The following is a 15,622-nucleotide window of genomic DNA, read 5'->3' as shown; positions in this document are numbered from 1 at the left end:
CCCAGCATCGCAAAAACGGGCGCTTCACTGGCAACAGAAGTCTGGAGGTGGGGTTTCCCAGCGAGGGGAGCCTCAGCGAAATCACAGCATTGTAAAAACACTGAAGTCCGGAGGTGGGGTTTCCCATGGAGGGGAGCCTCAGGGGAATCCCAGCAGCACAAAAACGGGCGCTTCGGCTGGCAAAAGGGGTGAATTTTGGGCTTGCATGCATTAATCGCTTTTCCATTGATTCCTAGGGGAAACATTGTTTCATCTTACAAACCTTTCACCTTACGAACCTTGTCCCGGAACCAATTAAGTTCGTAAGACAAGGTATCACTGTATTTATTAGACTTGTATGCCGCCCTTCTCTGAAGACTCAGGAAGGCTTGCAACAACAATGTAACAATACAGACATAACTCTAATAATTAAAAACTGTAACTAAATTCCATTACCTAAAAAACAATCGATACTACACAATCATAACCACACATAACTTTCAATGATCAGAGAGGGGGATACACTAGTTATCCCATGCCTGGCGACATAGATAGGTCTTAAGGCTCTTGTGGAAGGCGAGGAGGGTGGGGGCAGTTTGAATCTCCAGAGGGAGTTGATTCCAGAGGGCCAGGGCCGCCACAGAGAAGGCTCTTCCCCTAAGCCCCACCAGATGACATTGTCTGGTCAACGGGACCTGGAGAAGGCCAACTCTGTGGAACCTAATTGGCCGCTGGGATTCATGTAACAGAAGGTGGTCCCGTAAGTATTCTGTGTGCTTTATATTGCTATTCTTTTAATGGAAATTTCTACTGTAAATGAAGAGACATATTATATGTATTATATATTTTTGTTAAGCGAACAATAAATGAAATCCAAGCAATCCTGAGAAATTACAGAAAACAGAGAATGCAACCAGAAGGGCTTTCTTTAGAATATTCATACAGAATTAATTATCTCTGAGTTATCTACCCAAAGCTATAAATTTCCTTTGCATTGTGATAGGGAGATGATTGCAGTCTGTGGCTATATGGCAATATCAATAGCCCTTAGATTTAGGCTTTACAGCCCTCTGTAAGTGGTTTACAGAGTCAGCATATTGCCCCCAACAATCTGGATCCTCATTTTACCATTCTCGAAAGGATGGATACAGGAGTCAACCTTGAGCCTGGTGAGGTTTGAACTACCAAATTGCAGGCAGCTGGCAATCAGCAGAAGTAGCCTGCACTCTAGCAACTGCACCACCTCAGCTCATATGAATAAGTTAGAAGGAACAATTGGAGATGGCTCAACAGGATGGATTATGGATTATGAGCCACAGAAGAAAATGTGTCCTAACTGTGCAAGAAAGAGACCTGCCTTTAGTCAAGAATTTCTGAGAAAATCAATAACAACTAGAAGTCAGTCCAACGGGAAAATAAATTGAATATGGCTCATTTTTGATGACCACAGGCTTCTGAGAGGTCAGAGTTAGGAGGGTATGTTTGGATGGTAAAGTTAACAACTCAGACCAAAATTGTTAAGCTCTACATTCTTTCTTAGTTTAGGCATCTTTGAAAAACATATTTGAAAGTTTTGGTAGATTGATGGACTAGGAGAACAATCCTCTATCCTATGCTTGGGGTGTGTGTGTGTGTGTGTGTGTGTAAGTAAAGTATTTCCTAATTTTGACATTAATCAAATAAATAACTTACTTGGCAGCACCACCAGATTCTGATTTAGTCCACCTGAAGAGAAACAAACAAAAAGCTCTATTTAACTTTTATGCTGAGGAAAATTTGACATTTTTTAAAAAATGCTGAGTTAAATACAGGGTGTATCTAAGACAGTGGGAAGCCCTGAATGGAATACCACTGATTCATTGACAATAGATCTTTTCTTCTGTAAATAAATGACTGCAACAACTAGGAAAGGAGATGAAATCTTTTTATAATTCTCTACAGTTTGAAAATCTTGGCCCTTAACTCTTCTGAGAAATTATCTGCTGTTTAAAAAGTATCATGATCTGACTTTTAGAAATATTCTGAAATTGAACCCTGATATTTCACTACGTTGCTTAGTGAAAATTTTAAAAAATAAATGAATAATCTTGTATTTTTTTCCAGTCCTTCCCTATCATAAGTCTGCAACTTCATTGACCTACAATGAGTAAAAGTCAGCATTTTAGGTGTGTTTGAGTTTTCATTACTTTGCAGAGAAATAGATGTACAATTCTCTGTTCTTCATTGGCAATTTAGTTCTCTGCTGAGCAGAAACAAGTTGTGGGAGACATCTGTAAATCTCCACTGCTGACAATTTCCTGCATATTTCCTTCAACATGGAACAATCTCATTTCTTGGAAATCAAAGAGATCTGGCAGTAGCAACATAGGGGAACAGATGTTTAATTACAGAGGTTTCTGCTCAAACACAGAAACAAAGAGTCCGCAAGAACGATTAGTTCCTTTCAAGAGCACAAATGAAAATAGGATTCCCACAATCCTATCCTGGACAATTTCCCACTTTCCCCCATTATGTGTTCCTATCTTTCCATTCCAGCCAATGGTTTTTATTCATTCTGATACAGAAACATGTCATTTCCACCTCTCAATGGGTTCAGGTAGAAACTGTAGATCATAGCGAGAGACCTCTGCTGATATTTACAAAAAGGTATACATTTGAATATTTTAAATACATATTAAATACATATTGGCCCAACAAAGGAAAATATTTTCAGATCAGAGTTGAAATGAAGGGTCCTTGATCCTTTCTTGAGTTGCTTGTTTTCTTGCAGATGGTTCATTACCCAAAGTAGGTAACACCAGCACATGATATTATCTAATTTGAGTAATGAAATGTCTGCAAGAAAGCACATGATGTTACCTAATTTGAGTAATGAAATCTCTGGAAGAAAACCTACAAACTCAAAGAACACCAAGCACCCCACATATTAACTCCTTGAATGAAGGGGTTTCTTCAATGAATTAGAGGCATTCTTCCCAATCCAGACGTGGCAGGGTCTTTTTAGAGATTGTAAAATATCCTAAATATGTTTTAATTGGTTCCACCTCCACTAGCTTTTAAATTCAGTGGTACCTCGGTTTTCGAACATTTCTCAGTTCGAACAAATCAGTATTCGACCAGGAAATTCGAGAAACTTTTGTCCTGAAATCCGAACAAAAATTTGGAACTCAAACACTTGAGATGAGCCAAGTCCAATCGAAGGGCGCAGGTGGTGGCGGCAGAGGCTGGAGCGGAGGCAGCTTGGCAGCAGGAGGGCAGCAGGAGGGCAGCGGCGGCTGACAGAAGACACGTGGGCCACCAGACAGCTGAGAGGCCACCAGACATATGAGAGGCCCAGCGGTGGCAAAATCAGCAGCGGTGGTGATGGTCTATGGGCCGCCAAATAGCTGAGGGCTCTGGGGCGGCGAGATCGGCGGTGGCTGCATCAGCCACCAGACATCTGGGAGGCCCAGCGGCGGCAAAATTGGTGGCGGCAGTGGCCGCATGAGCCACTAAACAGCTAAGGGCCCAGGGGCAGCAAGATTAATCTCCCATGTTTTGGTTCTCGACCAAATCGGTTCTCAACCACACTTCCGGAACGAATTGTGGTTGAGAACCGAGGTACCACTGTATACCAAAATACTTTGTTTTTCATTCACTGTGCTTTTTACTTCCTCTTTCAATGTTACCGTTTCAACTGCCAAACTCTGATTAAAACTCTTTAAAGATATATAAGACATAGAGAATAAAAATTGGAGGATCATGCTCATAACTACATACATACTGCTTCTGGGAGTTTTATTGTTTGAGTTTATGTAAGAATTTAGCAAACAGTTTCACTTACTTTCTGTCCTGTGGGTCCACATCACAGAAGGTGACAGTAACGATAGGGTAATGTCGTCTGAAGAAGAGCCTGAAACAGAAATGGGAGTAAGCATTAATTCTACAGACATTTGAAGTTGAAGGAAGATGAATCCGTGCACACAAATAGCTAAAGGCAGCTCATCTACAAGAGCAAGAAAGAAAGTCCTGATAACATGGCAAGAGGTCACATTATTGCATGGCCTGGATAGACTCTATATTTTTATTTATTTATTTATTTATTAGATTTGTATGCCGCCCCTCTCCGAAGACTCGGGGTGGCTCATAACAGGAACACAAAATAAAAATCCAATTATTTAAAAAGCAGAACAGTTTAAAAAAGCCCTTGATTAAAAACATTAATGCAACCGAAACAAACCATACATAAAACGGAGCGGCCAAGGGGAATCAGTTTCCCCATGCCTGGCGGCAAAGGTGGGTTTTTAGGAGTTTGCAAAAGGCAAGTAGGGTGGGGGCCGTCCTGATAACTGAGGGGAGTTGATTCCAGAGGGTTAGGGCCACCACAGAGAAGGCTCTTCCCCTGGGTCCCACCAGACGGCATTGTTTTGTCGACGGGACTTGGAGAAGGCCAACTCTGTGGGACCTAATCGGTCGCTGGGATTCGTGCAGCAGGAGGTGGTCCCAAAGGCGGTCCAAAGCTGACAAATCCTCTTCGTAGAAATTTGCTTTGTTCCAAATGTCCTGACCTTGAATATACATGGTACCTCTACCTAAGAATGCCTCTACTTACAAACTTTTCTCGATAAGAACTGTGTGATCAAGATTTTTTTGCCTCTTCTCAAGAACAATTTTCCACTTACAAACCCAAGCTTCTGAAACTGTAACCGGAAAAGGCAGGGAGAAGCCTCTGTGGGGCCTCTCTAGGAATCGCCTGGGAGGAAACAGGGCCAGAAAAGGCGGGGAGTGGGGCCTCTCTAGGAATCTCCTGGGAGGAAACAGGGCCTCCACCCTCCCTGTGGTTTCCCAATCACACACATTATTTGCTTTTACATTGATTCCTATGGGGAAAAATTCTTCTTCTTACAAATTTTTCTACTTAAGAACCTGGTCATGCAACAAATTAAGTTCATAAGTAGAAGTACCACTGTATTATTAGATTAGATTAGATTAGATTAGATTAGATTAGATTTATTGGATTTATATGCCGCCCCTCTCCGCAAACTCGGGGCGGCTCACAACAATAATTATTTCACTCAAAGTGGACATAGAGAACTCTGCAACATGATGCTAAGAAATATTGTAGTGAAATGAAGAATGTGTTGAGGAACTTGTCATTAAGAAGATACTAGTTTTGGATGCACTCAGCCTTCTCCAAACCCTGACCCTTCCCCCATCCTGTTCCCTTACTTCCTCTGGTTGTCTGTCAAGGTGATGCCTTGTGTGGAGACTTTGAAGTGGACAATAGTAGCAGAGGGAGGGACATCAGCAGCCAGTGTCTCAGTGATAGCTTTGGCGATGGCCTGAGGGCCTGTTAATGATTCCATTTCCACGGAGTTTATAAACAGTACGTTGCAGGCTGCGGGAGGAAAGAGGGAAATTTTTGGCATGGTAGAATGAAGAATAACTACAAACACTGAAACACACTGCTGCTTGTACTACAAGGAATGTAATGTAAACCTTTAACCTTAGACTATCTACAATTGACCTCTCCTCCTTTCTAAGAGGTCTGTAAGGGGCGTGCATAAGCGCACTATTGTGCCTACCGTCCCTGTCCTATTGTCTACTTTTTATCATTACTTATCTAATGTTTTATATGTACAAATTATCACCCTATAATTGTTTGACAAATAAATAAATAAAATTAAATTTAAAAATTATTTATTTATTGGATTTGTATGCCCCCCCGTCTCCGTGGACTCGGGGTGGCTAACAACAGTGACAAAAACAGAATGTAAAAATCCAATACTAAAACAGCTAAAAACCCTTGTTAAAAAAACAATAAAAATAAAATAAAATAAAATAAAAATAAAATAATAATAAAATAAAATAAAATAAAATAATATAAAAAATAAAATAAAATAAAATAAAATAAAATAAAATAATAATAAAATAAAATAAAATAAAATAAAAATAAAATAAAAATAAAATAAAATAAATAAAATAAAATAAATAAAATAAAATAAAAATAAAATAAAAAATGTAATGTGCATCCACATTCCTCTTTGAGCATGCTAAAATTCTACAATTCCACAAATCGCAAAAATTCTACAATTAATATGGATAACTCAACTGATGAATGCTAAGCAAGAGAAGAGTGACGTCTAATGTATATGTTGTGATTTTCCCTTTCATAGGAAACAATAATAAGAACTTAGTACCTGACCGCATTTCACATTATTTCCTCTCTTTTTTCAGAATCAGAAACAGTTTGTAAGTTTGTAAGGTAAGTTTAACACAAGGCTCCCACTAGTCAGAATAAATCTAAATCAGAAATTCAATTCTACCCTCAAACCCAGTTCCATGAGGTAACTGGGCTTAGCTTAAGTGGTTGGTTTAGTGATTCAGTGAACTTTCTTTATTTTATTTATTTATTTATTACTTAGATTTGTATGCCGCCCCTCTCCGAAGACTCGCTTTGCTTTATATGAGTTTCAAACCTCAAATTCTTGGCAATAATCTAATAATTTAGGGTTCCTTTGATTTCGTTTCATTTCATTCCAAATGTGTAATCTTAAATCGCTCACCTGCTCCCTGTTTGAGCAAATCAGTCGCTGAACTGCTGGATGATGTTGTTTCCTTTGTTTCGTCCATAGGATCTTCAAATAAAAACACAGAGGAGGTTATTGTATATAAATACTCACATATGTTATTTTTCTGGATGATGTCTAACAATGTATATTTATGGAGAACACCCCCCCACCCCCGAATACTGGAATTGAATAAAAGGGTGAGAAATTAACTTTAAAAGGGAATGTCTTGATTTTCAACGCAGGGATCCAAAAACAATATATTTAAATTTAATTATTGTTGTTGTTTTTTAAAAAATATTATTTTTAATTACAGTAGTAAAAATTAATACAAACTAAACTTAGAGAAATAGAAGATAACGTAAAGATCGAATAAAAAGCACAGGAAAAATTTGTATTGTAAAGAAAAAGAAAAGAAACATACAAAGAAGTCACTTCCAACTTTCCTCACAAGAAGTATGTACAAATTTAATAATCTTTACTCCCTATAAAATGAAACAATAGCTCTTTATCCCATATCAGATTCCTTCTATAAAGAAATCCATAAAATATCATCTTTTTCAGTTCTGCTGTCAGCATAAATTATATTAACAGTTAACAGCAAAAAATATCTTATTTTGAGCTTTTAAAGCCAAGTTTATGCTCCTTTCTTTTACTTTTAAAGAATCTTATATTTTAATTCAAATGTTCTATCTAATATTGTTGCAGAATTTGATTTCTCTTCAATTCCTTATCACATTACAAAGATTTCTTCAGGTTCTTTTTTAGATGGAACATAGGTGAAATAAGAGCACATTTTCCAGGTCACTCTTTTAATTTATCATTTGTATTTCCCTTTGAATTTTTAAAGGTTCAGCCAGTTTCTTTTGTATACAAAAGCATCCTTTCCAAATCATTCTCTTGGCCTGTCATTTGTGGTTCTACACTCTGTACTTGCTGTGCCTTTCTAGTTAAGATTTGTTCCACATCTGTCATTCCTTCATTAATAACTTTTTGTGGTGGAATGTAATACGGATTCCCAGGAAGGAGAAATTGCATTCCAGAGGAGCAAGAAACAGTGAAGTTTAGATTTAGTTTTGTTGGGAAGAAGAATTAATGCAGCTCCTACCTAGGAGTTTTCAGAGTATTATATTAATAGCGCAAATAGTTTGCTTTAGCTTGGCAAATATTTCTGTCTAAAGATAGGGCTCGATAAAGGAAACAGTTCAGAAGATCCTCAACACGTCTTTCTCAGTTTTGGAGCTTGACATTCTAAGCAAAATCTATACAGAGAAGCAAACATCATTACTGACAGTGTTGATGTTGCAGTCATAATTTTGGGGTCCATATCTTAAAGTTCTCCTGACGTTACAACTAAAGATTTTTATTTCCAGTATTAAATGACATCAAGAAGTTGCATTCCTTTTCTCTTCTCCTTAAAATCTTTAGCACCCCCTAGTGGCCAATTTCTAAAATCACTTACAATTTATTATTTTATTTTATTTTATTATTACTTTAATTTACAGACTTCTTAACCATCCATTTATCTCAGACAGGGGCTTTTGCTATGACTTGCAATATGTAGACTAGAGAAAACAAATCTGTTTATTTTTGACTGAACCCAAATTCTAGACTCAGAGAGGACCTCTGCTTTGAAAGGGTTTAAAGAAGCCGTCTACATTTAAAGACTGAACAGCCCTCTCTCCACAGAGCGGGATGGGGGGGGGGGATTGATACACAACACCTATTTCCTTTTTATAATACAATTCTTTCAGCAGTTCCAAGAAGGCTCCACACCCGTTTGCGTTTTTCAGGTGATCCGGAGGGCACAGATAAAGTGACCTCAATGACTGTCAAAATAAATAAAGCCCTACATGGCTTAGGACCAGATTATTTACAGGACCGTTTTCTGCCTCACACTTCCCAGAGACCGGTTAAATCCCACAGAGTCAGCCTTCTCCGGGTCCCATTGGCCAAACAATGCTGCTTGGCGGGATTGTGGGGGAGGGCCTTCTCTGTGGTGGCTCCTGCTCTCTGGAACCAACTACCTTTGGAGATCTGCACCGCCTCCACCCTTCTGGCCTTCCAAAAAGCCTTAAAAATCTGGCTCTTCCAGCAGGCCTGGGGGTTTTGAGCAATAAAATCTAGCTCTAGCCCAGAAGTATGAATGTTTTTACTGTTTTTATGTTTTTATTGGTTGTACGCCGCCCAGAGTCTGAAAGGAGTTGGACGGCTCACAAAAATTAAATTAAATTAAATTAAATTAAAAAATTAAATTAAATTAAATTAAATTAAATTAAATTAAATTAAATTAAATTAAATTAAATTAAATTAAATTAAATTAAATTAAATTAAATTAAATTAAATTAAATTAAATTAAATTAAATTAAATTAAATTAAATTAAATTAAATTAAATTAAATTAAATTAAATTAAATTATTAAATTAAATTCTCAGTAGAAGATGACTGCAAGGAATATAAATCCTTCCGTCCTCCAACATTAGGTCAGAGCTGAAGAAGCTTCTTGGATGAGAAGCAAAACATCTTCAAGGGAAAAAAAAACTGTTTTTGGGAAGGAAAAAAAACCACAGTTCCTTATTCTTTATTGCTTTTCTTAATTCTTCTTCATTGTACTGATCTCTAAGCTCCTCTGGAAGTCCCAAAATATAATATTTTAACAAATCTTAAGAACTATACAAAAAAAAATTGTATATGAATGCCACAAAAATAACACTCAACTGTTGTGGACTAAAATATATATCTGGCTTTCAATTTGTGCCAGTAGAATTTGTTTATGGACGATATAACAATTGCTGATATAGAGAGATTCTTATCTTCTGCTTTCTCATATATAAATCAGCAATCTCCAATGTAGTTCATGCTGGGAGTGCTTGAACGTGGGGGAAGACTAACATATGGAACAACTCCCTTCTGATTAAAGGCTCACAAATGTTTGAAGAACAGGGATTTGGGGATTTCTAATGGGGTCATCTTGACCCAAGTAGGAATTTCAAAGAGGTTTTTTGTGTCGCTGTATATCTAGAGAAGAAATCTTGCTGCCTTTACCACAGATTGATTGATTGATTGATTGATTGATTGATTATCTATCTATCTATCTATCTATCTATCTATCTATCTATCTATCTATCTATCTATCTATCTATTTGGTTTGTATGCCGCCCCTCTCCGGAGACTCGGGGCAGCTAACAGCAATAATAAAACAGCATATAATAATTATTATATATTCTTGAGCTGTAGTGCAGAATTGAGAATTCTGTTCACTGACACATGCTCTGTGAAACAAAATCCCAAGAGAAATGCCAAATATTTTCCATTAGAAATTGAATTAAGTTATTTGTCCCAACTTTCCCCCAATGCGATCAGCTGCTGCGATGTTTATTTTTATTATTTCCATTTTTTTTTCTAAAATATTCTGTTGTTTTTATTATGTTCATTGTATACCATTTTGGTCTTTTAATTACACTGTATATAAAATATTTTACATAAAAAATAAATAACACCTGTGTCTATGTGTGCATTTGCCAATATTTTAATCTCATCACAGTATCTCCTGAAACCTCATGAGATCTTTCCAAACTATATTATTATAATCCAACCCCAGGAATCCTACTTAGAGAATGAGGAGCCTTAAGAGCCTCATGACTAAACATCCAATTGTTCAATATAGGTGGGTATACCGGTAGAAAACTTCTATGCATGCAAAAGTTTCAACATGTGTGACTAATCTATTCAAGAGTAAGGTGCAACTTGTGAGCGGTCCTTTTTTCTGAGTTAGTGTTTGAAGATTTACAACTGAGCTGGTTGGGTGAGATATGAATGATCATAACTACCCATAATGGCAAAGAAAAAGTAAGGAATTATGGGTTATGCAGTGATAACACATTATATTATCCTCCCCCCACTGCACCCTGTCATTTTTGCATTCAGCAGATTATAGCAGTGTTCTAGTGCTCAAAGAGTATTTGGCATCATCTTTCCTCCTCTATGCATACAGGAATTTAAAAAAAACCCTCTCTGTATCTGAATCCCTAAGACTACGTAACTGATATATAGTGCCACACACTAACTAATCTCCTTTCCTCTCTCTATTTGCAGAATATTCTTGCTATTGCTTCTATTTTTCCCCCTGAAATTAAAGCTGACTTAAATGTTTCTTGGTGTTGTCACTGTACTTGCCAAGATGAAATACTGTATGAAATGATATTATGCCCATGTATTAATGTGAGGAACTTTACCTCTGTCAGGAATGACCAGCTTACAAGGCAATGCCAGAGGCATGATTGAGTGCTGATACACCAGAGCAGAGAGGCAACCTAGAAAGGAAAAAAGAGATCTGGTCAAAGTTAAAGGATGTGATCCTGTCATGACACCTCTTTTTTGGAGCATCAATCACGCAGAGATTACATTAATCCCAGCTCTGATTGCCTTTTATAGAGCTTTAAAGATCTGGTAATGCCAACAGGCATAGATAACAGAGTTTGGGATAGTTTCACAGATGTAGCAAACTGTTTTTTCTAACCTGGTTGCTGTCTATGTATTTATTTGGGATGTATCCACAGCCCAGGATCACAACACTAGGACAGGTAACCATATAAACTGAGATATTTGTTTATTTAAATTTATTAGGGCTACCCATTCTAAAAATAATAGCTACATATTTATGAAACTGTTGAGAAAGCCATGTTAACAAGGTCAGCCAATAAATAGGCATAGCAACTAAGTCAGCCAATGGAAGTTAAACACTTCTGAGTTTGTGCAGAGAATGGAAATTGGAAACTTAAGGTGAAGGCTGGGTGTGGCTCAGCCCATTCTGTACTCTTGTCTGTTTCTGAACTCTGAACTGAAAGCTTGACTGCTCTGCTGAAATGAAACTAACTTTCCTGTTTGTGTTTACTTCAAGAATCTACTTGTGGTATTGTAAATATATATATTACTATGTTTACACAGAAGTTAATGAATCCAGCCAAATCAATTATCTGTGTGTGCTTCGGTTTTGATTTTTATGCAACAAACTCTGATGGAAGCACATTTCTCCGACTGTATTCTGCAGGGAGTGAGCATTCCTTGCGGATGTTCACACATTACAAATAAATAGGATGTTTACTAACCTAAGCTTCAATGCTCATAGACTCATTTTAAAGCCTGTGTTTAATCTTAGTTGTATTAATCCCACAAAATTCTGTGCCAATCCATTGTTCGAAGCAGAATGAAGAAATACCTGCCTATATAGTCAACTCGCAAACTAAGCAAATTAGTGCCATGGGCGACATATAAAACTAATGAATGAATTAAATAAATTTTACAAACTTATTTATTTTATTTGTATGCTGCTCAGCATCCCACAGTGAAAGAGATGGGAGTTTTAAAAATTTGATTGAATAGATAGATAGATAGATAGATAGATAGATAGATAGATAGATAGATAGATAGATAGATAGATAGATACATATAAAGATAGATAGATAGATAGATAGATAGATATAAAGATAGATAGATAGATAGATAGATAGATAGATAGATAGATAGATAGATAGATAGATAGATAGATAGATAGATAGATAGATAGATAGATGATAGATAAGCAAGCAAACAAGCAGCAAGCTAATTCAAGATGAGCATAATTCCTCCTGGCAAAGAATAGAATATTTAGTTTCATTCGTAACAAAGAATAATGATCACATTAATTCAGAAGAATGAAATGACTGACAATATTTGCAGAGAAATGAAAACAATACCTCTGGCAAGAAGACGAAATTAAATGACCACAATACAACACGCGCAATACTAAACAGTATCGCTGCAACTGTGTCATGTTCATTTATGCTTAAAAGAAATGGATATTGTACAATAATACTTTCAGTTTTTGCAAAAAACCCTGACTGAGTTTTTGAGCCTGCAGAAGTTTAGACAAATCAACCGAAAAGCTTCAGTCGATTCATGTCAGTTATGTAAATATTAATATGCCTGTTCCCTACTTGAAAGCTTAAAAGCAACAACACATGTAGTTGTTATATATTCCACAAGAGGGCAGGATAAGACAGAAGTTGTGGAGACAAAAATGTAGGCACTCACCAAAATTCGGTTCATTGGGACATCCTTTTAGTTTCACACCTTTAGGGCTGGTTTCTATCAGGAAGTGTCTTACCAGCTCATTGGTGATATCTCCTAAAGGAATCAATGAGAATTTTAATACAAATGGCTTGTCATATAAATTGCCATCTAAAAGACAGCCTAAGCTATTTCTAGCACAAGAAAAGAGTTTGTTCCCAACAATATATATTCCCTATGTCAGTTCACAGGCTGCCATAGCTAGTTCAGATTGAGGAAAAGCTTTTACAGTGAATGAAATTCACTTGGACTAGCAAATCTCCAACCAGTCTTATGATTCCATAGGTCACAGACCCTGATTTCTCATGTCTATGGAGATTTTCATGTCATTCAAATCATGGTTGTTCCAAAGGTGGGGGTTTTTCCCCCCAAAAGGCAACTGTACTTTGTTTTTCCTTGAAGACGTTTTGCTTCTCATCTGAAAAGCTTCCTCAGTTCTGACTGAATGGTGGGGATGGAACGATTTCTATTCCTTGCAGTCATCTGCTCATTAGTCCTCTGGACTGCAAGGAATATAAATCCCTCCATCCTCCGTTCAGTCAGAAGTGAAGAAGCTTCTTGGATGAGGAGTAAAACATCTTCAAGGAAAAGCAAAAGTCCAGTGGCCTTTTGGAAAAAAAGCACCTTCCAGATTTCTCATACTTTACAAACAGTTTAGTCCAGGAGAATTGAAGAGTTGAAGTCTTAAAGTTGCCAAATTTGGAGACCCCTGGTTTAGTCTCCAACGCCTGAGACTTTCAAAGGGATATTGGACTGTCATTTATCCAAAATGGTGTAAGGCAGTGGTTCTCAACCTGGGATTCGGGACCCCTTTAGGGGTTGAACGACCAATTCACAGGGGTCACCTAAGACCATGGGAAAAAACAAAGCTTCTATTCTGGCGCCTTGGAAGATATTTTTACAATCCGACAAATCAGGTGTTTACAGTGGGGGGTGTCCCTCTGACCTTCCTGCCAATCAGCTTAAAGCTCTGTTGGAAGAATTGGCACTAGACTTATGGCTGGGTGTCACCACAACATGAGGAACTGTATTAAGGAGTCGTGGCATTAGAACAGTTGAGAACTACTGGCGTAGGGACTCCTGCTAGAGCGGAGTGGGGAGGGGAAAGGGGTTGGATTAGATGACCTACAGGGTCCCTTCCAACTCTAATAATCTGTAAATCTTCATTCTCTTACTAAAGGCTGCAACCTTTTACTTTGCTGGGATTAAAATCTGGGTATTTCTATCACCCAATAACAGTACCTTTGCTGGTCCTAGCTCAAATCTCTCCCACGCGGACTGAAGCAGGTCGCTGATTTGAAAGCAGCTTTAGTGGAACTTTTTTTATATATTAGATTTGTTCTATATTCTTGTTTTATATTTATTCTGTGAACCACCCCAAGTCTTCGAAGGGTGGCATAAAAATCGAATAAATTGAATTGTTCCAAGAGTGCAAAGAGGGTAGTGGGAAGTTGTATGGATGGCTCTACCTTTCTTGCTCTGCTGTATAACACCCGGAGGCGGTGAAGCTACTTTCATGGCCAGTCCGTAGGCTCCCCGGAAAGAATGGCTGTCTCGAATGATGAAGGCTCCCGGTTCCTTGTCTTTTAGCAATGAAATGGCTGGGGAAAAGAAGTAGAGCACACAACGTGAATATAAATGTAATCTAAACCTTGATTTGCATGCCGCCCCGAGTCTTCGGAGAAGGGTGTCATACAAATCTAAATAATAATAATAATAATAATAATAATAATAATAATAATAATAATAATAATAAAAAGACCAGCTCCTAATTGATAAAAAGATTTTGGAGAACTGTAAAAACAGGAAAACAAACCTATACATGACCTGGATTGACTACAAGAAAGCCTTTGACTCATTGCCATACAGCTGGATCATAAAATGCCTGGAAGTCATTGGAGTCAATGAAAACATCAGGAAATTCATAGAAAAGACAGTGAAATATTGGAAGACTGAGCTTTTTGTTGGGAATGAAAGTTATGGACTGATTAACATCAGAAGGGGCATCTTCCAGGGGGACTCTTTGTCCCCATTGCTATTCATCATCGCAGTGCCAAAGGTTCTCAGTAGACATTTGAAAACCATTGGAATTGACAAAATCTCCACCTGTCAATTGCAAAAGGCCGCTTTACTGGGATCGGCAAACATAATTCACCGCTATATCATGCAGTCCTAGGTGCTTGGGAAGCGCCCGACTTGTGATGAAATACGAAATCCAGCATCGTGATCTTGTTTGCTGTGTTGTGTTGATGTAATTAATAATGATAATGATAATGATAAGAGGAAGAGAAGGAGGAGGAGGAGGAGGAGGAGGAGGAGGAAGAAGAAGAAGAAGAAGAAGAAGAAGAAGAAGAAGAAGAAGAAGAAGAAGAAGAAGAAGAAGAAGAAGAAATGCATTGGCATCTTTCAATCTTGAGAGCATGAAGCCTGGGTAGATTAGTATGGAGGATATAAAACATATAAAAACATATAAAGAAACAAATAATAGGATTCCCGGTGTAAAGAAGAAAGTGGCTTATGACTGTTTTTCACACTTGTGACCCCGTGGTCATGTGATCAAAATTCAGAGGCTGGGAAACTGGTATGTATTTATGGAGAGTCCTGGAGACACCTTGTGATCACCTTTTGCGATCTTTTGACCAGCAAAGTCAATGAGGAGAGCCAGATTCACTTAACAACCGTGTTACTGACTGGACAACTACAGTGATACACTTCATTGTGACTGGAAAGGTCATAAAATGAGACACTTAACATTCATTTCATTTCATTCATTTCATTTATTGGATTTATATGCCGCCCCTCTCCGAAAACTCGGGGCGACTACTCTCTTGCTTACCAACTCTCTTGCTTACCAATTGGAAAATTTGTGGTCAATTGTGGTCGCAAGTTGAGAATTACTTGTATTAGATATGCTCGTATTAAATACATTACTGCTTCCCCTCCCCGCCCCTCCAATCAACAAGGAGTAAGCCATAATGAGGGTGCAA

General features: G+C 37.7%; 1 protein-coding gene across 1 annotated transcript in view; it reads right to left on the bottom strand.

The window, feature by feature from the left end:
* Window positions 1-15,622, bottom strand: part of TNS1 (tensin 1) — a 543,368-nt gene that overhangs the window by 6,533 nt on the left and 521,213 nt on the right. Inside the window, 7 exon segments of the mRNA XM_070729764.1 lie at window positions 1,672-1,704; window positions 3,803-3,871; window positions 5,188-5,356; window positions 6,525-6,596; window positions 10,763-10,840; window positions 12,600-12,692; window positions 14,105-14,236. Of these exon segments, the coding sequence (XP_070585865.1) occupies window positions 1,672-1,704; window positions 3,803-3,871; window positions 5,188-5,356; window positions 6,525-6,596; window positions 10,763-10,840; window positions 12,600-12,692; window positions 14,105-14,236 (646 nt within the window).

Source organism: Erythrolamprus reginae, chromosome 1 (genome assembly GCF_031021105.1).
Source record: "Erythrolamprus reginae isolate rEryReg1 chromosome 1, rEryReg1.hap1, whole genome shotgun sequence".
Taxonomy (NCBI): domain Eukaryota; kingdom Metazoa; phylum Chordata; class Lepidosauria; order Squamata; family Dipsadidae; genus Erythrolamprus; species Erythrolamprus reginae.
The sequence above is the reverse complement of the archived record's forward strand: the minus strand, read 5'-3'. Positions and strand labels throughout refer to the sequence as shown.